General features: G+C 36.6%; 6 protein-coding genes across 19 annotated transcripts; 4 read left to right on the forward strand and 2 right to left on the reverse strand.

The window, feature by feature from the left end:
* The first annotated feature begins 2093 nt into the window (after positions 1-2093).
* On the forward strand, positions 2094-4470 carry LOC104793250 (ribonuclease MRP protein subunit POP4). Of its 4 annotated transcripts, none has more exons than XM_010519570.3 (8): positions 2094-2244; positions 2599-2897; positions 2974-3053; positions 3140-3402; positions 3526-3594; positions 3713-3771; positions 3955-4056; positions 4154-4470. In XM_010519570.3, the coding sequence occupies exons 2-8, from the start codon at positions 2699-2701 to the stop codon at positions 4255-4257; spliced, it is 876 nt and encodes a 291-aa protein (XP_010517872.2). In that variant the 5' UTR covers positions 2094-2244; positions 2599-2698; the 3' UTR covers positions 4258-4470. The 4 variants fall into 4 exon arrangements, 2 of the variants coding, with proteins under 2 accessions (XP_010517872.2, XP_010517873.2); XR_015559994.1 differs by having other exon boundaries at positions 2123-2244; positions 2649-2897; positions 3713-3766; XM_010519571.3 differs by having other exon boundaries at positions 2123-2244; positions 2649-2897.
* LOC104793251 (putative methyltransferase PMT19) lies at positions 4444-8058 on the forward strand. 2 transcript variants are annotated; one of them, XM_087454855.1, is made up of 6 exons: positions 4444-5312; positions 5434-5644; positions 5754-6051; positions 6143-6523; positions 6592-6699; positions 7841-8058. In XM_087454855.1, exons 1-5 carry the CDS (start codon positions 4656-4658, stop codon positions 6671-6673), a joined length of 1629 nt encoding a protein of 542 aa, XP_087310981.1. In that variant the 5' UTR covers positions 4444-4655; the 3' UTR covers positions 6674-6699; positions 7841-8058. The 2 variants fall into 2 exon arrangements, with proteins under 2 accessions (XP_087310981.1, XP_010517874.1); XM_010519572.3 differs by having other exon boundaries at positions 6592-6669.
* A 96-nt stretch (positions 8059-8154) lies between these two features.
* LOC104699422 (plant UBX domain-containing protein 11) lies at positions 8155-11493 on the forward strand. Of its 4 annotated transcripts, none has more exons than XM_087454857.1 (10): positions 8155-8288; positions 8501-8588; positions 8776-8828; positions 8945-9026; positions 9414-9479; positions 9578-9645; positions 9749-9967; positions 10049-10568; positions 10728-10991; positions 11062-11493. In XM_087454857.1, exons 2-10 carry the CDS (start codon positions 8501-8503, stop codon positions 11301-11303), a joined length of 1602 nt encoding a protein of 533 aa, XP_087310983.1. In that variant the 5' UTR covers positions 8155-8288; the 3' UTR covers positions 11304-11493. The 4 variants fall into 4 exon arrangements, with proteins under 4 accessions (XP_087310983.1, XP_087310985.1, XP_087310982.1 ...); XM_087454859.1 differs by having other exon boundaries at positions 10728-10976; XM_087454856.1 differs by having other exon boundaries at positions 8262-8408.
* An 834-nt stretch (positions 11494-12327) lies between these two features.
* LOC104793255 (protein CYTOSOLIC ABA RECEPTOR KINASE 6) lies at positions 12328-15048 on the forward strand. Its single transcript, XM_010519578.3, has 7 exons — positions 12328-12626; positions 12889-13072; positions 13410-13787; positions 13860-14133; positions 14227-14359; positions 14457-14543; positions 14628-15048. The coding sequence occupies exons 1-7, from the start codon at positions 12594-12596 to the stop codon at positions 14757-14759; spliced, it is 1221 nt and encodes a 406-aa protein (XP_010517880.1). The 5' UTR covers positions 12328-12593; the 3' UTR covers positions 14760-15048.
* On the reverse strand, positions 15038-17245 carry LOC104793254 (uncharacterized). Of its 2 annotated transcripts, XR_015559992.1 has the most exons (7): positions 16421-17245; positions 16272-16317; positions 16150-16205; positions 15932-16041; positions 15681-15840; positions 15472-15564; positions 15038-15375 (listed from the first exon to the last, which is right to left on the reverse strand). XR_015559992.1 is itself a non-coding variant. In XM_010519577.2 (6 exons), the coding sequence occupies exons 1-6, from the start codon at positions 17178-17180 to the stop codon at positions 15229-15231; spliced, it is 1326 nt and encodes a 441-aa protein (XP_010517879.1). In that variant the 5' UTR covers positions 17181-17245; the 3' UTR covers positions 15038-15228. The 2 variants fall into 2 exon arrangements, 1 of the variants encoding a protein (XP_010517879.1); XM_010519577.2 differs by lacking the exon at positions 16272-16317.
* Positions 17245-22746, reverse strand: LOC104793253 (CMP-sialic acid transporter 2). Of its 6 annotated transcripts, none has more exons than XM_010519573.3 (15): positions 22049-22422; positions 21525-21733; positions 21234-21350; positions 20857-20913; positions 20483-20560; positions 19736-19840; positions 19496-19618; positions 19258-19335; positions 18719-18788; positions 18521-18628; positions 18222-18355; positions 18034-18113; positions 17834-17882; positions 17668-17731; positions 17245-17585 (listed from the first exon to the last, which is right to left on the reverse strand). In XM_010519573.3, the coding sequence occupies exons 2-14, from the start codon at positions 21678-21680 to the stop codon at positions 17681-17683; spliced, it is 1206 nt and encodes a 401-aa protein (XP_010517875.1). In that variant the 5' UTR covers positions 21681-21733; positions 22049-22422; the 3' UTR covers positions 17245-17585; positions 17668-17680. The 6 variants fall into 6 exon arrangements, with proteins under 6 accessions (XP_010517875.1, XP_010517876.1, XP_087310988.1 ...); XM_010519574.3 differs by having other exon boundaries at positions 22080-22415; XM_087454862.1 differs by having other exon boundaries at positions 20857-20908; positions 22080-22369.
* Positions 22747-23220: the final 474 nt, after the last annotated feature.

A 23220-nucleotide genomic window follows, 5' to 3' on the forward strand; every position in this document is an offset into this window, starting at 1 on the left:
TTTCTCATTAAGGAAAAGTTAATTGTACAAAGTGTATTTATACAACAGCTACATACGGTTAAGTACTAAACCAAACCAACTAATCCGTCTCTTTAAAATCTAACTAATCAAACTTCTTCAATACGAAGCCAAATAAAGTGAAACTAATTAAATATTAATATCGACTTTAAATGTTTATTGCCAATTCAGTAATACACTACTACTGTATGTTGTGCTAAATCTGTATACCCACCGAACCTCTTCCCGCTTAATTTTTATACAGTCTATGCATCTCTCACAAAAGTGGCGGATCCAAAAAAGTTATTTGTATGAGGCACAAATAATTTATTACTAATATTAATTTTTTTTGCTCAACACTCTGATATTAAATTCAAATAAGAAAAATATTAAATATGATTTTCCATATATAGTAATTTAAATTTTATTTTTATTTGATTTCTAAATGTATATACAATTGCATATTAGATATATTAAAAATAATAATTATATTTCACACAAAATTAAACTCTAAATATATTAGATAAACTAAAAAAACTATAATATTGTATACTAAGTTTGCAAATACTTTTGAATTTAAATGTAAATATAGTTAATAGTAGAAAAGGAAGATTCAAATTAATTAATTACAAGTAAAAAAGAAAATGAATAAAACTGAAAAGACTATGGAACTAATCATAAAAAAAATAATTAAAAATACGGTAGACATTAATAAGGGAATGTGGCCATGGAAAAAGGAAAATAAGATTACAACCAAAAAAATCTAAAGAGAGCATGGAAGTCGTCGAAAGATGGTGCATGTGGCACGTGCCCAAGAACCACGTAGATCCGCCCAGTCACAACGTGATTGCCCCCTCAACCCTGACCAAAACAAAGTGTAAAATTTGAGCCAATAAGATTCAAACTTTACAGAAAAACCCAACAAGATAAACGAAGACGAATTTAGAAACCAAAAACTTACAAGTTTCCTTGCTCTGAAATTGAACCTGAGGGGAAAGTTAGAATGTGCCTTTGAACGATGTTCTCGCTAATGTGATATCTTTGCTACACTTAGCCGCGTTTTCACCCACTTCCTCGATTTTCTCTGTGAAGACATCAAACTTCTTGCTGAGTCGTGCATTGAAAGCCTCAACAGTAAATAATCATATGGTGGTAAGATCAAGCCAAGCATTACGCACTTGACTTCATTTGTATAATCAGAACTCCGCTGTTCAATGCTTTTCTTTACTCTCGGGTATGTAATATCATTCGATAAATAGTAGACGGATTGGCCAGTCATTTCACGGAAGTACTCTCAGTCAGGTTACATTATTCATCACGACAACACACGGCTCCACGAATTTGCTTCTCTGTTCTTGCTTCAATCTTCAATCTTCAATTATATTCATTTTTATTTCTTTTTCTTCTAGTACGGACCTAATCGAGAGCTTGTTGTGAAATTTGTACCGGTGAGAGTGGCAAACCTTGCCCGGGTCTGCCCTTGTTGTTATATGCATATAATTTGATATATACACGTTTACTTCTTTTTCTTTATTTTGACGTATGTGTACAACAATTTTTCATTCACGTAACAAATAAAATATTTTCATTTTAAGCAGAACACAAACGGTAGAAGATCGATTTGTACAATTACCAGAGGTGATACACTAGGGAAATCCAGCTTGCTCGATGAGTTTGGCACTAAGAGCATCGAAGCAACAAGGACCTTGAAGAACACTAGGGTATTGCGGTGGACCTTGAAGATGGTAGCTTCTCGTTTCTTGATGAATTGGAAACTGCGGTGGAGTTAACAGAGACACGAAATCGTCTCGAGACAGAGGTTGGTTTCGGACGGAAGTGAACCACAAAGGTGTAAAAAGGTTAGAATCCGGAAGGAATAGGCTCGATTTTGATTGTCTATGAAGAATTCGAGGTATAGAAGAGCTGCAAAAGCTTAGTGCCGCCATTGATGGATTTTGATCAAAATAACGAAGTTGAACAATAAAGAAGGAGAGAAGAAGTTGGACAAAACCGAAACAGCTTTTAGGTGAGTAATAAAATCAGACCGAACCAGATTGAATCTCATATATATATAAAAAAAAAAAAAAGACTAAACCATGTCACGTGAGTTTTTTAGGGTTCACGTGATCATCTCCTACCTTCTTCATTCTTCAATTTCAAAAATCGTTGTGTAACATCGGCCGACTTCTTCAGAGCAAAAAAAGTTTAGCTCCTCTTTTCTCTTAGCTCGCCGTGCATCATTGATTCGTAAGCATTTATTTGATTTCGTGCTTTCTTTTTTTTTAAAGTTTCCGGTTTCATTGGTTTGCTATGATTTTCTACCTTGGTCGTCTTCTTATTTATTGGTTAATTGCAGTTTGAGTATTCAAAATTGAGCTTTATAGATTCTTAGTGTTTGGATTGAATTAAGTGAATTCGGGTGAAACTTTCACACATTAGGCTGATTGAATTAAGTAATGCATATCCATAAACTAAGAAAGATCAGTACTTGTTTCAATATCCTTTAGCTCCTAATTCTATGGAACATACAATTTCGTAGATTAATTTTTGCCGGAAGATTTGTACTTTCATTCCCTGATTTGTTTCTACTGCTGTTTCTAGGTTTGAGAGACTGAACAATTCTAATTGAGTTCGTCATCTCTCTTGTTTAGTTGCGTAATTTTGCGTATCAGTAATTAGATACAGGGACTATCTGATTGCAATGGGTACAGAGACGGTTGTACATGATCAGGCTAGATGGGCAATGGCAGCTATGGAACGAAGACTTGCTGTTGCAAAAGCTCAGCAACAACAAAAGAATGAGAAAGACAAGAAGGGAACTTCAGATGTACAAGTCCCTTCGAAACAACCACTTCAAGCTGATTCACTACCTACTCCCTCAAAGACTTCAATTAAAAAAGGTTTGATGGTTCACTAGTTCAGTTACAAACTCATAAGCATGATTGTGATGGGATCATTTGTTTTTTTTTTTTGTAGATCCGAAGGAGGATGATTATGTTGCGTATACAAAACTGTCCCATCCCGTTGATGAGAATTTGTTGGCAACCAATGTTAAGGTAAATTCAGAGGTTCTTGATCAAACCACTGTCGTCTTCGTTACGATTTGAGATAAAGGTTGCTTATAGTGATTTTTGTAATTCAGTTTTCTAGTGCAAAGGGAACTATAGTCGACAAGGTTTTGCATAACCTCCTTCGAAGCGGTGACTCTGCTCAAAAGTACTTGCAAGGTACTAAAAGTGTGAAGCTGGATAACTATATTCTCCTTGATAATTTTGTACAGTCGCGTCCTTCAGCCTCTGGTTCTAAAAAGGCATCACTGAAGGATTCAAAACGTTCTAAGAGCCGTATGTCTATGAAGCGGCTCAAGAAGTCTGGTGCTTTGCATATGCCTAAAGATCTCCAAAAGTGAGTTTCTTTTTTGCTGTCACAGAGATTGATCTGGCTCACTATGTGTATCTCTGACTCTATCATTTTGGTATTCTTAACAGACTTTAAATGTTTACTGGTTCACTTGTGTTTCGAGTGCAGGTTTGATTTGTTTAAGCCAATGCATGGTATGTGGGAAACTTACATGACACAACTCATCAAGGTGACCGGGTAAGCTACTTATCTGACTACCAAATACTAATTCAAACGATGTGCTTGTTATAAGAAAGAAACTGAGGGGTATAATTATTAAGTTTGGTCATCATTATTGACAATCTACATTTTGCAGGAAGATTCAATTAGCCCCAACTCTTCTCTCAGCAGATCTTCATGGTGCTTTTATGTATGGTAATCCTACATTCATTCACAAATCTGTAATACTAAGATTGATCTTTCGGCTCTCATTTTCATAATATAGCTTCTTGTACGCTTAAGCACGCAGTAAGCCTAGTCCATGAAGTGTCCAATAAAAATTTTCATATCATACTTTGTTCCTCCTACTAATCCAGGAACCTGTATTACTTGTGACAGTTGCTGAGTGTAAGATAGCATCACTCATTGGTGTGCAAGGCATCATGGTGCGTGAGACATCCGAAACATTTGGAATAATCACAAGAGACGACAAGTTTAGAGGTATCATAAAGCTTTTTCACCATTTATTTGTCAAAATATTTTATTATGTTCCCAAGCCTCAACACTTAACTTAGTTATTGTAATCAATCTAATACAGTTGTATCTAAGAAGCAATCTGTCTTCATCATCCAACTCGACTGCTGGAAAATTACTTTACTTGGGGACAAGTTTACTTCAAGAGACAATATTGTTCAACGTTGATGCTACGATGAAGCTCTCGTCTTTTCTCTCTTGCTCGTGTATTAGAAAGAACCACCCATTGATGACTAGAGAAGCATCCTAGTCTCACAAGATTTTGCTTTAGATCTTTTCTTATGTACCCTCCTATTAATATATTTCTTAATCTTTTTGTATGAATCCTCCTCTGTAATTATACTATTATTGTTAATACTAATTTTTATTATTAGAAAATGAGTGTTTGATCCATCTGGGGGCCAGTAATAAAGACAGGTACAGTTGAAGATTCCAGTTCAGGAAACGAGATGAGTTTGTCTTATTAACTTAAGTAATAATACTTTCACATCACTATCCTCTCTCTTTCTCAGCGGCTCTGAAATTATTGAAACCTAATTGCAGAAGAAGTCGAAACAAAAAAGAGGATGAATCCATTACAACAACACTTACCAAAGCTCTGTCCTAAGCGTATATTCTTCTTCACTCCAATCTTAGTCTTCTCTCTCTATTACACCGTCACCACTATCAGAACCATCACCATCTCTTCCCAAGATCCTCACTATCCTCCCCAGCTTCAAGTACCTTCCATTTCCCATTACTCCTCCCTTCCAAAAACTTCAGAAGACCGATCACCATCACCACCACCACCACCATCATCATCATCATCATCATCATCATCTTACTTTCCAGCCTGTCCCAAAAACTTCACCAACTACTTGCCCTGCCACGATCCATCAACAGCACGACAGTACAGCATTGAGAGACACTACCGGAGGGAGAGGCACTGTCCTGACTTGGCTCAAGAGAAGTCCAGGTGCTTGGTCCAAAAGCCCTCTGGCTACAAAACGCCTTTTCCTTGGCCTGAAACTAGAAGCTATGCTTGGTTCAAGAACGTTCCATGCAAAAAGCTAGCTGAGTTTAAAAAGTCTCAAAACTGGGTTAGGCTTGAAAGAGACCGCTTTATTTTCCCCGGAGGCGGGACTTCCTTTCCCGGTGGTGTGAAGGACTATGTTGATGTGATTCTGAGTGTTTTGCCTTTGGCTTCTGGAAGCATCAGGACAGTTCAAGATATTGGATGTGGTGTGAGTTCAGTTACATGAATAGACACCAGAACTTAACTTATCTTGATATTATACTACTACAGTATTAGTAGTTTCGATTACTATGGATTCATCTTGTGTTTTTGTTGTGCTCGAATGTCAGGTAGCGAGTTTTGGAGCCTTTCTGTTGAACTATAACATCTTGACAATGTCCATAGCACCGAGGGATATACACGAGGCTCAAGTTCAGTTCGCATTAGAACGTGGACTCCCTGCTATGCTCGGTGTTCTAAGCACTTATAAGCTTCCCTACCCGTCGAGCTCTTTCGACATGGTCCATTGTTCTAGATGCCTTGTCAATTGGACTGCTTATGGTGCGTGTATATAATATACACATGTTTATCTGATTTATTTCACTGTCTTTTGGATCCCTTGCTTGGTTTACTCTGCTTCTGATACTGAAAAAGAGAACATTTTATCCAGATGGGCTTTACTTGATGGAGGTGGATCGTGTCCTACGTCCTGATGGATATTGGGTGCTGTCTGGACCACCAGTAACATCAAAGGTTAAATCCAAGAACCAGAAGAGAGATTCCAAGGAGTTGCAGAACCAGATGGAGCAACTAAATGATGTTTTTAGAAGACTTTGTTGGGTGAAGATTGCTGAAAGTTACCCGGTTGTCATATGGAGAAAGCCTTCTAATCATTTGCAGTGTAGACAAAGGCTACACGCTCTTAAGTTTCCTGGATTCTGCTCTTCTAATGATCATGATGCTGCATGGTGACCTTACATTCTCCAAATCTGATTTCCTCTACATGACTATATCTTCAGAAGCTGAAGCTTGATTCAGTTGCATCTTTTGTGACAATAGGTACAAAGAGATGAAGCCTTGCATCACTCCCATTCCAGATGTCAACGACACACACAAGACCGTTCTCAGAAACTGGCCAGCAAGACTAAACCAAGTGCCTCAACGAATTAAAACAGGGTCAATACAGGGAACAACTATGGCCAGCTTCAAAGTTGACACTAACCTGTGGCAAAGAAGAGTTTTGTACTATGACACCAAGTTAAAGTTTCTCAGCAATGGGAAATACAGAAACGTCATGGATATGAACGCTGGATTAGGTGGTTTCGCTGCAGCCTTGAACAAATATCCAATGTGGGTTATGAATGTGGTTCCATTTGATCTTAAACCAAATACACTCGGTGTTGTGTACGATCGGGGTCTCATTGGAACTTACATGAACTGGTAAAACACTCAAAACGTTCATATATTATCTAACTGGACCTTCTTATACTTCTTTTCGATTTTTTCAGGTGTGAAGCTTTCTCTACATACCCTCGAACATATGATCTGATTCATGCCAATGGTGTGTTCAGTTTGTACGTAGACAAGTAAGATCCGTCGGTCACTGGAAAACTTTGGTATACATAAACCCTCTATAAACTATAAATTAATAAATCTGATGAGACAATAAGATAATATTTTTTTAAATTCCTATGTAAAATATGGTCTCAATAATACCATAAATTAATGATTATATAAATTTACATATATATATGTGCTAATATAATAATGTATGCTTTAAAATTTTGATTTTTCTCCTAAAGCTCATATCTAGAAAATAATTGTTATGTTGTATTTTCAAACTATAATGATATAAAATACTTTATAACATTTCATAAAAGTAGCTAAATTTTTTTAAAAAAATTTCTAGATATACATCATTTTCATTTTAATTGTTTTATAGGCTATTAAAATACAATAATTGATGGTATTATTCATAATTTGAATTTATGTATATCATGTATATAAGTGAATTTTTTAATAGTATTTGTAATTTATTGTCAATAATATATTTCTAAATATTAAAAGTTGAGTTTCAAAACCATAAAATGTATAACATGTCTAATCTTATTTAGCTAAAATTTGTCTCAATTCATAATTTTTAAAAATTTAAACAATTATCTATAAACTAATAATAGTGTAAATTAATAATATTAATTTATAAATAAATTAATAAAATGTCATTGTCATAATATTATTAATTTATAGAGGTTTTACCGTACACATTTTGTATTGATGCTGTATTTGAGCTATCATCAGAAATTATTTAGTTTTGAACTTACAACAACTTGTTCTTGTAATCCACCCACATATAGTCCTCTCTAAAATTAGGGAAAACAATAATCAAATATGTTAAAGACAATTGTAATTTTCTAGCAGACAGACATAAATAAAAGTACCTCTTTATTCTCATGAATTTATAGTTTCCTGTTTTGAGGTTCCAAAAATCATTTATCTCTTCATTGTAAATCTCCAAGTAGGACATACGACACAAAAACTCCCTGCTTTTATCCTGATGATATCACCAAACCTGAATGTTAAAATCCACATTTGGAGAAGATGGAAACATAGATTGAAAAATTAAAAAAGGAATCAATCAATTAAAAATCAAGTATCGACTTATAACTAATTAAGATTTCCAAAATACTTTTGTTACTTTATGATAGATGTGACATTATTGACATATAATGATTCTTTTGTTGTTGTTTCTTATGATAGATGTGACATTATTGATATACTATTGGAGATGCAAAAGATTCTTAAACCAGAAGGCGCAGTTATAATACACGACCGTTTTGATGTTCTTATCAAAGTGAAAGCTATAACCGATCAAATGAGATGGAATGGGACTATATATACAGACCAGAATAGTGGTTTTGATCATGGAACTATACTAATTGTAGACAATTCAGTTAAATAAAAATTCATTATTACTATAAGATTTTGTGAGATTTGTTATTTTTGGTTTAAATTGTAAAATTTAAAAAGTTAAGAGGAACATTTAGATGTTTTAATAAGTTAATGGACCCAGAGATAAATTAAATAATAAAGTCGTAACGACGTTAATGTGACGGTGGCGTTAAGTCGGCTGCTTTGTGAAGGAAAACTCGAAGGAGTCTTAACGGCGTCTGATCTACTCGTAAGCTTCTTCGTTCGTTCAGGAATTGTGAGTGTCTCTGTTTCTTGCTCCTTTGATTTTGATTAGGCTCCTGGGTTTTATCGGATCCAGATTTAATTTTTTTTGTTGGGAATTCGTTGTTTGAACCTAATTGCCTCTCTTCATTAGGTTGGGCGCTTACTGAATCTTAGGGTTCAAGGTTTCTGATTGATATTGAGTAACCTTTTGAATTTGCTTATTTGGGATTCTTTGATCGACAGATGGAAACTCTCACGTTCAAGGGTTCAGTTCCAGAAGCTATATTTGAAGCCAAAGGGCAGAAGAAGCTTTTTGTTGTTTACATCTCTGGTAAATTTCGAATTTTTGCTTTTATTTATTTAGTTTTGAATTCGAATATGAGTTCGGATCATCCAAGAATCTGACTTTAAATATAAAAAAAGTCTCAACATTGAAGAGTTTCATTATCATATAGTGAGCTTAAATCTCGAAATTTTTGATCTTTGATAGTAAAATTGATCTGTTTGTTAAACTCTAGGAGGGGATGAAGAGTCGGATAAGTTGAACAGATTGACTTGGACTGATGCATCGGTATGTTTCTCTTGTTTGTACTTTACGCATTCTCTTCCTCTATGATTTGTATTCTCAGTTTTGTTGAAATTGTCTATTGTTCATTCGTTAACATTGTCTTATGTTTCCTAGTAAAGGTGGCAGAGTCGCTGTCCAAGTATTGTATTTTATTGCATATCCAAGCTGGAAGTGTTGACGCCACAAACTTCTCTGCAATATGTATCCTTTCTTATTATGAGACAAGTTCAAAAAGCTGTTTCTCTGGATTGTATAGTAAAACGCTGTGTGTCAACGGACCAACTGTAGAATCTGCCTTGTAGATTTTGCTATACCATCCGGGAGAAGTAATGATTTCTAGGAGTGTGACCCTCTCTGTCTGTGGTAGAGTACAAAATTGTTTAGGAAGAATGGACCCTAATTCGTTTGGAATCTTGTGGTGAAATCAGCTCTCATCATTTTTCTCTGCTGTGTATAAATTTATCTCTCTAGATGATATATACATCTATGACACTAGGGCTATACACTAAGAAATTTAGTTTATATTGATTTCATTGAGGCAACAGTTTGAAGAGAATAGGAATCCTTACATCAATTTCTACTTTCTAGACCCATATTCTTCTGTTCCTTGTATAGCGGCTATTGGATTCAGTGGTACACAAGTTTGGAAAAATGGTAAGAGCGTATGTAAATTTTGATATATCTACTAATTTACACATTATATAGTCAAGCAAACATGCTCATGTTGCGGTTTCGTCCTTTCTATTTTTCAGAAGGATTTATCGCTGCTGAAGCCCTTGCATCCAGTTTAGAGAAGGCATGGTTAGGACTTCATATCCAGGTACGTTATAGCTACTTCCTCTCACTTGTGGTATTGTGTGTTCTTCTCATTTGATTGGTTCTTATGTTTGCTCACATTAGCCTTACACATTTCTCATATTCAGGAAACAACTGCAAGTATCCTTTCAGCAGCAATTGCCTCACAGAACTCAGAGCAACCTGCCTCCAGTACTTCTAATGCTGTCTTGCCTTCTGAAGGTGGTCCTTTAGATGCAGCAGTTGCATGTCCATCAACGGCCTCTACTGTTCAACCCTCAGAGACAAAGTCAACGGTGACATCTGCGTCAACAAAAGAAAACAAAGATAGCACAGCTGCAGTTAAGGTTGTCCCTGGAGCTTAAACCATTTCCACATTACTTTAGTTTGATGTTGTACTTACATGGTGCAGCCTTGTTTTAAAACAGGGGAAAGAATCTGCAGAACCCAGTAATTTGTGTGATACTACCAATAATCAGCCAGCATCTTCTCTTGATGGAACTAAGACTAATGACGAACATGGAGCGACAGAGGCCCCTGTGCATGTTCAGGAAGAAAAGGAGCCAATTCGTTCTGCATCCCCAAGATCAAATGATAGTACATCCAGCGTTCCATCTTCTACCGATAGAAAAAGGAAACAGGAAACCGTGATGAACAAAGCTGATAGTAGTTCAGGTGCTAATGAAAGGGACATAGATTTAGTAAAATCTGTGTGTACAGAAGAGAGTGTCAAGCCAAAGGATGAAGGATTGGATGGAAAGGTTTTGAGAAAATCATCTGATGTTCATTTAAACATTCGATTGCCTGATGGTGCCAGCCTTCAAGAAAAGTTCTCTGTGACAAGTATACTGAGAATAGTCAAGGACTACGTGAGCAGTAACCAAACAGCCGGACTGGGTGCGTACGATCTTGCAGTTCCATACCCCCGTAAGGTGTATAGTGACCAAGGTATGTAAAATCTCCAATGCATCCAATAGATTGAGAATTTTTGTGATTACCTTAAAACCAGCTTCGTGATGGAAGATGATGCTTTCTGCTATTTGTTTTTTTTTCTGCTCAGTTTACGTTAGTGTAGATATGTAACTCCATTACTCTTAATCTCTGCAGATCTGGATAAGTCCCTATCCGAGCTGGGTTTGTTCGATAGACAAGCACTTGTAGTGGTTCCGCGTAAAAGTGCAACTGTTAATCAAAGAGGATCATCGTACTCTGAGTCTAACAACAACACAGACCCTAACAGTGGCGGTTACTTTGCTTATGTTAGAAGAGTACTGTCTTATGCAAACCCATTTTCATATTTTGGCGGCGGTACTGCCAGTCCCAGCGTATCAAGCTCTGGTCCAGAACGTCAAACAAGTATGTGGGAGTATGGTGAGTTTATAAAAAATCCTTTATAATGTAAGACGTCATGTAATTGCTAATGTGATTTCTATTATTCTAGGACCAAATACGGAGCTGAGAAACAATATCGGGCAAGTGGGATCCTCTTTTCAAGATCCATCAGAAGGTAGGAGCAACGTTAGGAACAGGAGACCAACCACCACTTCGAGGATTGGAAGTAACATCCATACGCTGAATCACAATGAAGATGACGCTTCGTTTGGTGATGGAAATGCCTTCTGGAACGGAAACTCCACACAGTACGGTGGTGGAAGCGGCGGAGACAATAATGATAGGCGATGAAATGAGAGAACTTGAAATCTGTCTCGATCTATATAGATACAGAAACAGCTCTGACTTTACTTTTCCGGTTTACTTTTTACACTACATGAAACATTTTATATATTCCGATAAGAGACCAAGCTACAAATTGTTTCCTGATGTTTCGGTTTTATCAGTAAATCCTACACAAAAGGAAGAAGCAATTTCTCTATTCTTACTATTCAGCTCATCTCTTTATCAGCTGCTACCTATCTTACTATCTATCATTTAAGTCTAGTACAAAGTGATGTCTAGTACTAGTAGTTGTGAACACCAACAACTCTTCACAACTTTGCTTAGCTTGCTGAATGCATTTGCCCTCGGAAACCGAACCTATGGGTTTTGGTTTCTCGAAGAAGAAGGAGAATACATAGCATTCGGGTTTCAAAAGAACGAAGAAGGAAATTTTAGGTTTTGATTTGGTTTCCTTTTTCTTTCGATGAGTTTGATTTGTATACAATTGGGCTCTCCCACAAAACTACAACGGTTACTTTTAACCTGTTACCGTTTACAAAGTCAATAATTCATTTGATCACAAAAATTGTAATATCAAAAAGGGTGAGCTAGAGAGAGCGTCTGTATATATGCATGATGAATGTGGTGATTTTGTAGTAGAGATTAGTCACGGAGAAATAACTATTGTAATTTCATTAGGAAAAGACTAGACATGATTGGTGGTCTTTGTTGGTTTGACTCACACATGAGCACTGGCAGACAAAACTTGGAGATCTTATATATTAATTTTCTCGTATAAATAGTTTAAAACGTAACCCGCGCACGAAAATAATATATCCTTAGCCGCTGCGTTGCTCATCTGTCTTCTCTTGAAGAAAAACATTGCCCCACGTCTGTCTCTGTCTAAAACAGAACAAGAAACAAATCCTTCGAATATTTATACGCAATATATATTACGTAGAGAGAGAGACTTTGAAGATAATTCTTCTTTTTGTGTGTTTTTCATCAGATATAATAAATTGACCAAATATGGGATGTTTGTTCTATTCTTGATCACAACGCCTCTCTGTCGCTTCCTTTTGACGTTTTCTTTCTTTTCTTAGCTGTTTCTTTTCCTTTCCTTTTTATCTTTCGTCTCTTTCTCTCTTTAATTTTTCACGTAGTTATTTGGCATTCCAATTTTTTTCCTTCTTCTTAACGAGCGCACCCCTCCTTTCGTCTCTGCCTCTCATTTGTCTACCAAATCTTTTCTTTTCGATTCGTCTCTCCGGTTTATTTCTCGTTGATCGTTTGTTTCTAATTGCATCTTGATTTCTGATGGATCGTGATTTTCCTCGTCGTGGTCAAGTGGTAAGCATTATACGCAATTTGATTATTACTAATACATATGTCACCTTATTTTTAGGTCAATCAAGATCAATGCGCATTAAAAAAACCAAATGTTTTTATAGATAGATTTGTGTTTCTACAAATGTATTAATAAACAAACGTAATTTACCTTAATTTTGCTGCAACAATTTCAGACATATGTTGTTATTATGAAGGCAGAGTCCTCTGTTTCCATGCAACATTGTTAGATCAGCTCATTGATGAATTTTGATGAACTTTTCAGGCGAATGATCGTACACAAAGCAACTTTGTTCGATTGGATAAACCGAGAGCTGTAGACGATCTTGATATAGGCAAGAGAGGGAAGATGCGTAGGTGGTTGTGCTGTTCTTGTCATGTTCAAGAATCTTACCCTTCATCAGAACATAACCGTTTAAGAACCCCTCCTACTCGCCACCAGGATTACGGTATTGCTCTTTGTTCAACTAACTTGTGATTCAAGAAACTCATCAAATTAGATTTTTGTCCCTCTTTTAGATACATTCCCTTGAAGCTTTTGGTCCATGTATATGTTGCGTATCTTTTGCTTGTCCAGAGGTTAAGTAGCTTTTGGTGATTTGTTCCTTCCTTTGTTTGTTGGCAAGCTTTGTATTAAAAAAGATGTTTTTGATGTTATGTCTCTAAATATTTCTTACTTTAGTAATAAATGAGTATCATAGTGATCATCACTGCTCATGTTCTTAGTCCAAATTTAAGAAAATGTGTAGTATATAAACTTGATTTCAATATTCTTTGCTTGTGTAGGACGTAACAACAAGAAAACACCGGCTCCTGTGAAGCCTCCTGTCTTGAAGGAGCCTCCTCCCATCGATGTGCCCGCTATGTCATTGGCTGAGCTAAAAGAAAAGACTGAGAATTTCGGATCAAAGGCTTTGATTGGTGAAGGATCCTATGGAAGAGTGTACTACGCGAGTTCGAATGATGGGAATGCCATGGCGGTGAAAAAGCTTGATAATGCATCTGAACCCGAAACAAATGTCGAGTTCTTGACTCAGGTCTCCAAGGTTTCGAGGCTGAAGAATGACAACTTTGTTCAGCTTCTTGGCTATTGTGTTGAAGGAAACCTTCGTGTCCTTGCGTATGAGTTTGCCACAATGGGATCCTTGCACGACATCTTACACGGTATGAAAGCTTTCTGTTCAAACATCAATAACATTCAATATAACTTGGGATAAAGATTGATCTATTACACAGGGAGAAAGGGAGTGCAAGGAGCACAACCTGGTCCAACACTTGAGTGGATGCAACGAGTCCGAGTTGCAGTTGATGCAGCTAAAGGATTAGAATACTTACACGAGAAAGTTCAACCTGCCGTTATACACAGAGACATTCGATCTAGCAATGTGCTTCTTTTCGAAGATTTCAAAGCCAAGATTGCTGATTTTAATCTTTCTAATCAAGCTCCTGATATGGCTGCTCGTCTTCATTCCATTAGAGTGTTGGGAACATTTGGTTATCACGCACCAGAGTAAATATGCTTCAACATTCAAGACTCGAAACTTCTTTATGATGATTCTTAGCTACAGAAAGAATGTAACTTAATACATTTTTGGGTTTGCAGATACGCCATGACAGGACAATTGACACAGAAGAGTGATGTTTACAGTTTTGGGGTTGTGCTTTTGGAGCTTCTTACTGGGAGAAAACCGGTTGATCATACAATGCCTCGTGGTCAACAAAGTCTTGTCACTTGGGTATTTAACTTACTGATCTGACTGGACCTTTGCTTTCTGAGATTACTGACTCACTTCTTCGTTTATTTACAACTTTCTCTGCAAATTAAATGTTCAGGCTACTCCAAGACTGAGTGAAGACAAAGTGAAGCAATGTGTTGATCCAAAACTCAAAGGAGAGTATCCTCCTAAAGCAGTTGCAAAGGTTTTAAAAATAGAAACTTCCTAATCATTTATATAAATCCAGTGTACACTACTAAAAGCTAAAATGTGTGTTTTGATAACGCAGCTTGCGGCGGTTGCAGCTTTGTGTGTGCAATACGAAGCAGAGTTTAGGCCAAACATGAGCATTGTAGTAAAAGCTCTTCAACCGCTCTTGAGGTCTTCAGTAACAGCTGCTGCTCCTCCAACACAAGCTTGATTCTTCATTGTGGTTCTTGCATATTGATTAAGTCATATGGCTTCAAAGTTTTTTTCTTCACTTTATTCTTACTATTTACAACTGGAATGCAAATGGGTTATTAAGGAGAGATGGTGAGTAGGAATTGGGATTCAAGTCCATGGTTGTTTTAACTGTTAACTGTTCTTTTTTATGGGTTGATTCTCTCTGTGAAGTCTTCTAAATTTTGTTTGTTCTTTTTAATATATGAGCTGATATTTTATCGTTTTTAGGCAAAGGAGCGCTTCAATATACATCAATTTATAACAAACTATATTTTCATTTATGATTTTATAGTATAAAGGAGTCACTCAGACACTAGACTAAGAATATTTTGTGAACTATTCAATTACTTAAAAAATATTTCTGTTAAGTTTAGTATGACAGAGAGTTTGAAATTCTTGTCTGTCACTAGAAGTTGAAAAAATGGCGTCAAATCAATGCTTGTCTATTACCAGTGCACCAAACCCAGAGCCTCAGCTGCACTTCTTTGACTGTCTTCACTGCAACACATTCCAACAAACGTTTTCAGTAGAGACTGTCGCTCTTCAAGCTTCATGAGTTTCTCTAAGCCTCTTGCAACCATTTCCATTTCAGCCTGAGGATCAAAAAACAATAAATGCAGTTTTGTGAAAACAGGGGAAGAGATTGGTGAAAAAATCTTTGAACTTGCAAAGAAACAAAAAGAACATACAGAGTACTCGTTGGGTGGAAATATGCGATGAATGAGGCATATTTTTGATAGTTCAGCCGCCGATTCAGAATGTTTACCTTGTATCTCCAAAGCCTGCAGTAAAATGAGATTTGCTGAGAATAATGCATTCGTTTATCTCAGATTCATGTCAAGATTTGGAGAAAAAGATAAGTAATACTGCTGACACTAGAAAAAGGGTAGAAAGTGACCCAAGCTTGTAGAAACCACGAACGTGTGCGGGCAGCAACCGCTGCAGAAACCATTCTAGCAGCATCTATCTTTGCAAGTCCGATGTTTTCAGCGAGCCCAGCAATGAACTCTCGAGCATCTTCACTACAAATCTCAACAGAAGAAGACTCCCAAGGAGCTCTACAGAGAGTTACCAAACAAGTTCAGAACCATAACAAAGGACAAACGAGTAAAATCTACTTAATAAAGTAATAGGTCAACAAAAACAAACCTGCTGCAAGCATTCAGGACAAAATCAATAGATGTTCGGTAAAAGGAATCTCGCGTATTTGTTGGCTCAAAAGAGATTTGTACTCCAGAAATTCTACATACTCTACGCAGCTGAGTATAATTTCATAGCAACAACGAAGAGAGTAGTCCGGTTAATTCAAATCCATTCAAGATAGTCACACAGTCGACTGGAGAGAAGAAAGAAAACAAAATACTAACTTGAATAATATCATTATCTGTGATGTCCCTTCCGCTGGTTCTGTTATCCTCGATTCCTGGAAACCAAACAAGTAAGTTACATTTGTGTGATGAAACCATGAACGTATAAGCAATACTAATACCATTTGTTAAAAAATGAAATCTTTCAGCTTTTTAAGGCTTTTCTACCTGTAACAAAGCAAAAGAACCGTCTATAAGCTAAAAGCTAGCTTGGAAGAACAACATAAAGCAAACAAAAATGAGGACTTTAGCATGATATTTAGAAGCAGACCTCGAACGATTCTGTTGGCTTCTCTTTGATACTCTTCTTTGTCCACCAAATCCAAGTTATGGCTACTAGGCAATGAAGCAGGCCACCATTTCGGCAAATTATTCTGAGATTTAAGCTGATGATTTCTTCTAGGCATAGAGTTACTTGGAGAAACTTGATCAGATGCTATTGAGCTATTCGAAGGTCTTGAAGATGAACGAATGCTATCAACAGAGACAACCACTTCTTTCCCACCCAGACTCCTATCTCTCCTAACAACTAATTTGGGGTTACTTTGGAAATTACCCTTTAAGACTGATCCTAATTTCACAAGAACCCTAATTGCAAAACCGAACACGAGTCCAAGCACAACCACACCGCCGACGAACTGCATAGTTGATTTCTTGCAGGAAACGACGACTCTCCGGTTATCGTCGAGCGCGATTAGTGTTTGCAAGTCGGAGAACGCGTCTTTGCTTGAATCGAGAAACAATTGGAATCGGGAATTAGCTAGTTTTGAAATCCGGTTAACGTCTAGGGTTAAGCTGAGGCTTTGGTCTTCGTTTCCGGCGGGAGACGAGGTGGTGAGTGTGAGAAGATTGCCGTCGCTGTTGTCGTAAGATGAGCCATTGAATTTACGGTTCCGGCGAGGACGAGAACGACGGCGTTTCGGAGTGGAGAATGATAAAAGAGGAGACTTGTAGGTTTGGGATTTGGTGGCGCAGAGTCGTGGGAGAGAAGAAGCAGAAGAAGAAGAAGAAGAACACGAAGTCATGTTCATTGTTGTTGTGTGATGATGTTCGCTTGTGGACTGTGAGAGAATGGAGTTAGTTGAAGAGCTCCGGTTTAGTTTAACCAACCGGTTATTCCCGGTTCGGACTAATCTCTCTATTTTACTCAAAGAGTCTTTTAAACTTTTTTAAAGTGGTTTATATCTATAGAGAGCAAAAAAGCATAGATTTTTAAAAATACATATAACGATGTTTGTATTGTTCTATCTGAAGAAAGAATACAGATGTTTCTTAAACGAACTTTAACTAACTCTTTGGAGGTGAATTGCAGCACGGCGAAAGGACTCAACCTCACGGAAGTAGTTTATTGCGCTGAATCCGGCTACTAGTATACCATCGAAATCCCCTGATCTCTAAAATTATCTTGGCCAAAAGAATTCTTCGTAACAAAATTCCTGCAAAATGCATTTGAGTATAAACATGGTAGGTTCCAAAATGTCTATCTTCTTGATAGTACGATGAGGTTGTACTTCTTACGCTGAGAATGTTTTTATCTGGGAAGAAGTGGCTCTCGGTCGTCTGATTCAACTCGGTGACTAGCCTGCATAAACAGAGAAGAAATACAAAAAAATGATTAGCTTATGTCATAGAATTACAAGAACTAAACTACACTTGAAGATGGGGATGTGTTTATGTTCTTCACCTCTTCATTTGCTCCCGCTGCCATGTTGATGAATAATGACTCTTTAGCCCTGAAGGAAATAACGGAAAATAACAGAAGAAGAAAATAAGTTAAATGGTGCTAATCCAGGCATATGAAGATATACAATGTACAAGAGCAAATATTGCATCTAACAGTGACATAGTATTAAAGAAAAGATAATGATCAATGAAAACACTCACCCATGACCATCCTTTTCCTTAACTAATTCTAGGTTTTCGTTTTGTTGCTCATCTTTAGCTTTTGAAAGGGGTGAAAAGAACTGTATAATATATGAGGCAGAACAATATTAGAGATGAAAAAGGAGGCAGCATCTTAGAGGCTCGTTTTACTAGGTTAACTGATACACACCTAGGAACAGTTGGATTACCTGATGCATTGAAATGAAAACTATAGAAATCCCCAGAAGGAAATTCATGGTTAACACATGTCCAAAGAGTGCTGCTGATGCTATCCCAGTAAATATCGTGGCAACCGTGGATGAATATTTCTTCAAGATTGTATCTGAGAACATACAGAGATGAAGACAACTAAATATCCATGAAAACAATCTTACTGAGAGGTTTTTATTTTCCAAACATATATACCAATTTTCAAATATTGAACCTCCATATTAAGAACTAATCCATAAATTAATTGAATGTAACTACTAACTATTGCCACTTTTACCTGCATATTTGAAGAAAAAGGATGATAAAATCCCTTGTGCTGCGTTGTTTACTATCAGAAACATAGTAGCTCTAGAATGTCCTTGTAGGATGTCAAAACTGCCAGGACCTGTCGACACCATGGCAAAATCGTTAACACTGCATCTAACAGGATTTAAGAAGCTTTTATGGCATTCAATTTGCTTAAAAACACCCATACCTTTATATATAACAGTTCCTAGTATTCCCAGGAAGTTGAATATCGCACCATAACCATAGAGAAATATGTTCTGCACCAGGGAAATTAAAGTTTTGCATTCAGAACACATACATTCAGAACGCAGGAGATGATCAACATCTTATAATTTGACTAGAGTAAAGAACAGGACTAATTCAACAACATCGCTAAGAGAGTTGACTAGACCAAAGAACAGAGAAAGTTCAACAACACAAGCCAAAAGTTCTGGTCTAGACAGTAACTGACCACAGCGATAGTTAACACAACCAACTCGACCAGAGAACTGAAAAGAGAGTTCAACAACCCAGGCCAAGCGTTCTATTTTTTTCATAGAAACTGCTACTGGGATCGATGGTCTTGCATTTTCCAGTAATGTGCCTCAAAGTTAACAATTCAAAAGATTCAACACCATTAACCAACAGTTACAAGCAACGGCTACCATGAGGCTTTCAATGTTACTGCAAGCCTTTCATTTCTCTGATGCTATATGGAGAAAAAACTGTGTATCAAGATTAGCTAACCTGAAGATAAATGCTTGTGTCGTACTGGCTCTTTAGAGCATACTCGTTGTAGACGGATGCCAAAGATGGGATAGTAACCTGCATGATGATGTGCTGAATAAGCGTCTAGCATGAATTACAACTTTCTTTGATGCAGCAACAGGTTCGCAATTGCATTACTTACAACAGACTATGGAGAAATAACTTCCATACTAAATTCTAAGGGAAGGATATATAAGAGCCAAGAAATGTAACTTACAAAGATAAAGGTACAGATGTATGCACCCGTAGCAATTGGAACAGCCACAGTAGTAGCACCTTCAGGAAGAGAACGGAGCTGATTTACACTAATCCCTATCAGCAAGAGCGCAAGTGCTTCCCACTACAACAAAAAATAAGAAATTAAATCCCATTGAGTTGGAGGTAAGGAAGGTCAAATAGAATATGTCTAATACTAAACAAATTACACATACAGTAACCAAGAATAATTGAACCTGACCTGTATGATGGAAAACCGTCGCTTCATTATCATCTTCAGTAGTACAGCAATTACTAGAACCTTTAGATTGCTGAGCATCTTCACAGTAGCAGGATTGAAATATAGCTGGCACAGCAGAAAAGTGAATCGTTGTGTTAAACTAAATAATAGAAAGAAAGATAGAGCCAAACATTAGCCAAGAAGGCTAGATATATACAACAGCTGAGCATAATGTAACTATCTTATAAGCAAGTGTTCGGTGCAACTTTCACAGCAAGCTCAAACATCTATCACCAAAAGGCAGCATGTCCGATTGCAGAATGCTGAGCTGAACTTGGTAAGATCGCGATAATGAAAAACAGAGGGGGGGAGATAAGATCTACTTAGGAAGTTAGGAATGATAGTTCAATAATATTCTTAGGGACAAGTAGTGTCTACAAGGAGAGATGTTAAGTAACAAAATCAAGGATCAACAAATTTGATCAAACCAAAGTTTCTATGAGTATATTCTCGAGGAGCAACAAACCAAAGATTCTTAAACCTCATATGAACTATGTTACACAACCATATTAGGCTTCCTGACATTCCAAAACCATTGCTAAGTTCTTATAGTGTCAAATTATCAAATGATATATTCTTTCCAGAAAGCTAAAACATCTTTTAACAATAAAAATCAAAAAAAAACTAAGATAATTTTTCAATGAAGTTGAATTTTCGCAGCTTAATTACCAAAGGATGCAAAAAATGAAAATTAAGAAGCACATGTACCTGCATTGTGAACTTAAGGTAGTTATTAATGGCATACAGCCCTGCTGGAACAGCGAGAAGCACATTGTTCCGAGCTGCCTGCGAAATAAAGGCTCGAGTTACTGCAATTTGCTAAAACTAGAATAAAAATAATTATTCAAGAGTTTATTTAGAGTTTAATACAGGAACTAATGTAGGAAAAGTTATACTGTTAGATGGATGATGGATCCAGCAATGACATAACATATACATTTCAAACAATCATGCTTTGAAAACCATATGTATAACATACACCACATTCATTAAACAATATGATTTTAAGAAACTAAATCTTAATATGAGACTGTGCCACAATCCTAGTACTTCCAAATCGCTTGATTGCCAAGAAGATGTACCTGGACAAACGTAGAAAGAGATAGTAGAGGTTTCTCTCCAACTTTTTGGTGCCTGGCCTACAATATTACCACAAAAATTTGAGTATTAAAAGGGAGGCTAATTTGTGACGTAAAACCAAGAAACTGACAAAAATGAATGTGAACCCCATCTCATTCCATTACTAATTCATCAACCTCAGCACGCCCATCATAAAGATACATAAAGAAACGGAATATGACTTTACCCCTCTTCAACAACCTTAGCAATTGGTTTCATATTCTAGTGCAGAACAAATATCTACCAAGTACCAAGAAGTTTTAAATGCAAGAAAGAAACTTAATCGGCCCACAAACAAAACTGATATTATGCAAGAACTGAAGTCAATTCAGAAACGTACCTGGAATAATAGCATGACAATGGCAAAAATAACTTTTGCGATTTCTGTCAAGAAGTTGACGCTAATAGGACTAAAGTTGAACTTTCCATCCACTTTACACATATACACTAAAACAGGCTGCAAGGACATAAGGAAAAAAAAAAGGTAAACTTTTAAGAAAGCATAACAACAAACAACAACAAGCTACTGGAATTGCACATGATACAACAGCAAGTAATCACAGATGCATCGTAATAGTAATATTGAAATCGCTAATGTTTTAGACAAGTCGTTGGAAGACAATAAAATTACCTGTAGACCAACTAGCATGCAGTCACCGACTACCAAAAGGACATTGAGGGCTTTTTGTTTAGAAGAGACTCTAATCTTGTGTTTATCATAAGCCCTGGATATAGCTCTGCTACTGGGAGAAGCCAACCTTGAACGACATACGCTGCACTCAGCCATCCCGTTCTGTATAGGCCTTTCCCAACCTAACGAATTCTAGACTGAGCTATAACCTGCATAACAGACAAAACAAAAAGCAATCAAGAAAAAGGAAACACCTTTTCAACAAAATCTATCATCAACAACTTAAAAGAGGAACTCAAACAAAACAAAACACAATCAAATCCACAGAATCAGAGTATGATTTCTGAATAAAGCCCATGATCAGATCTCTATAGCCATAAAACCCACAATTCAATGAGTGAAAAGTAGATCTTAGAACCTTAGAACAAAAAAAATAAACAAAGAATGTAAACTAAGAGCTGAATCAAGCATTGTAAAAATCAAAACTTTTATTTGCTACGGGGAAAAAATAATAAATAAGGAACCCGATCGATGAGACTATAAGATGAGACCAACAACGCATTCCCAAAGCAAAACCTCTTCCCGCTTAAGATCTAGACGATTACTCTCTGTCTAACCTCAACCCCTGCTCGTCTATGTGAGATCTAAATTACATAAATTTAACAGGATCTCAGAACTCTCCTCGAGCTGAGAGAGAGAGATGAGGAAGAAGAAGATTGATGAAATATGAATGCGTCGGTCGATTGAAGTGCGCTCTTGTTCTCTCTCACGCACGCACGACCCTTCCCTTCCCCTTTGTAATGTGTTTTTTTTTTTTTTGCTTTGATTTCACAACACCGTTTTATTTGCGTTTCTCTTTTTGTTTGGAAATAAATAAACAAAACATAAAACAACCCATAAATAAATTAAAATAGTACAGTATATAACAAAAATAAATAATATGTGTGTCTCAATCTAGCGCTGACACATGCGGACTGTGACAGACCAATAAGATTTAAGTATTGAGTGGTAATGAAGCCTTCGGTGAGGCTGACATGTCATGCGGGTGATTGGAGAGGGGAATTTGTATTTGTATTTGTATACAAGTTTCTGGCTATTTTTTGGTCGAATGTTTCTTTCGCTTTGGACTTGTGTTTTGTTTATCTTTGACTTCGTTTAGTTCTTGTGTTTTTTTTTTTTGTTTTATATACTTACTTTAACGTAAACACACGAACTTGATTTTGTTGTTGTTGTACTTGTAGGAAATATCTAATTATAGGATGTCCTAATTAATTAAGGACTTTCAGATTGATTAGGCATTCATTTTTCTTATCAGAATATACAAATATGGAGTACTTAACTAGCATTCCATTTCAAGCTAAATTTTGTAGAATCTAAACGAATAGTCTGAATTTGAAAACTTGGACCATGAACTAAACTGCTTCACATGACCCTTGTAATGTACGTGTTGACATATTCTGCGGTATGATCCAGTATATTTCTCTCCTTAAAACAAGATACATATCACACACAATATGCATGCCCTTACTTCCGTGTAGAACAACAAATACACGAAGAACTCTTCACACTTTATAGATGATCCGTATAACGTTGTAAACTGAAGGTATCTTTTTTGTTATTGTAAAGGTTTTGTTATTCACCACTAGTCAACTAATGGAACATGTTGTAAAATGTTCACAATATCTTAATAAATTCA

This window comes from Camelina sativa, chromosome 6, assembly GCF_030686135.1.
Source record: "Camelina sativa cultivar CO46 ecotype springtype chromosome 6, ASM3068613v1".
Taxonomy (NCBI): Eukaryota; Viridiplantae; Streptophyta; class Magnoliopsida; order Brassicales; family Brassicaceae; genus Camelina; species Camelina sativa.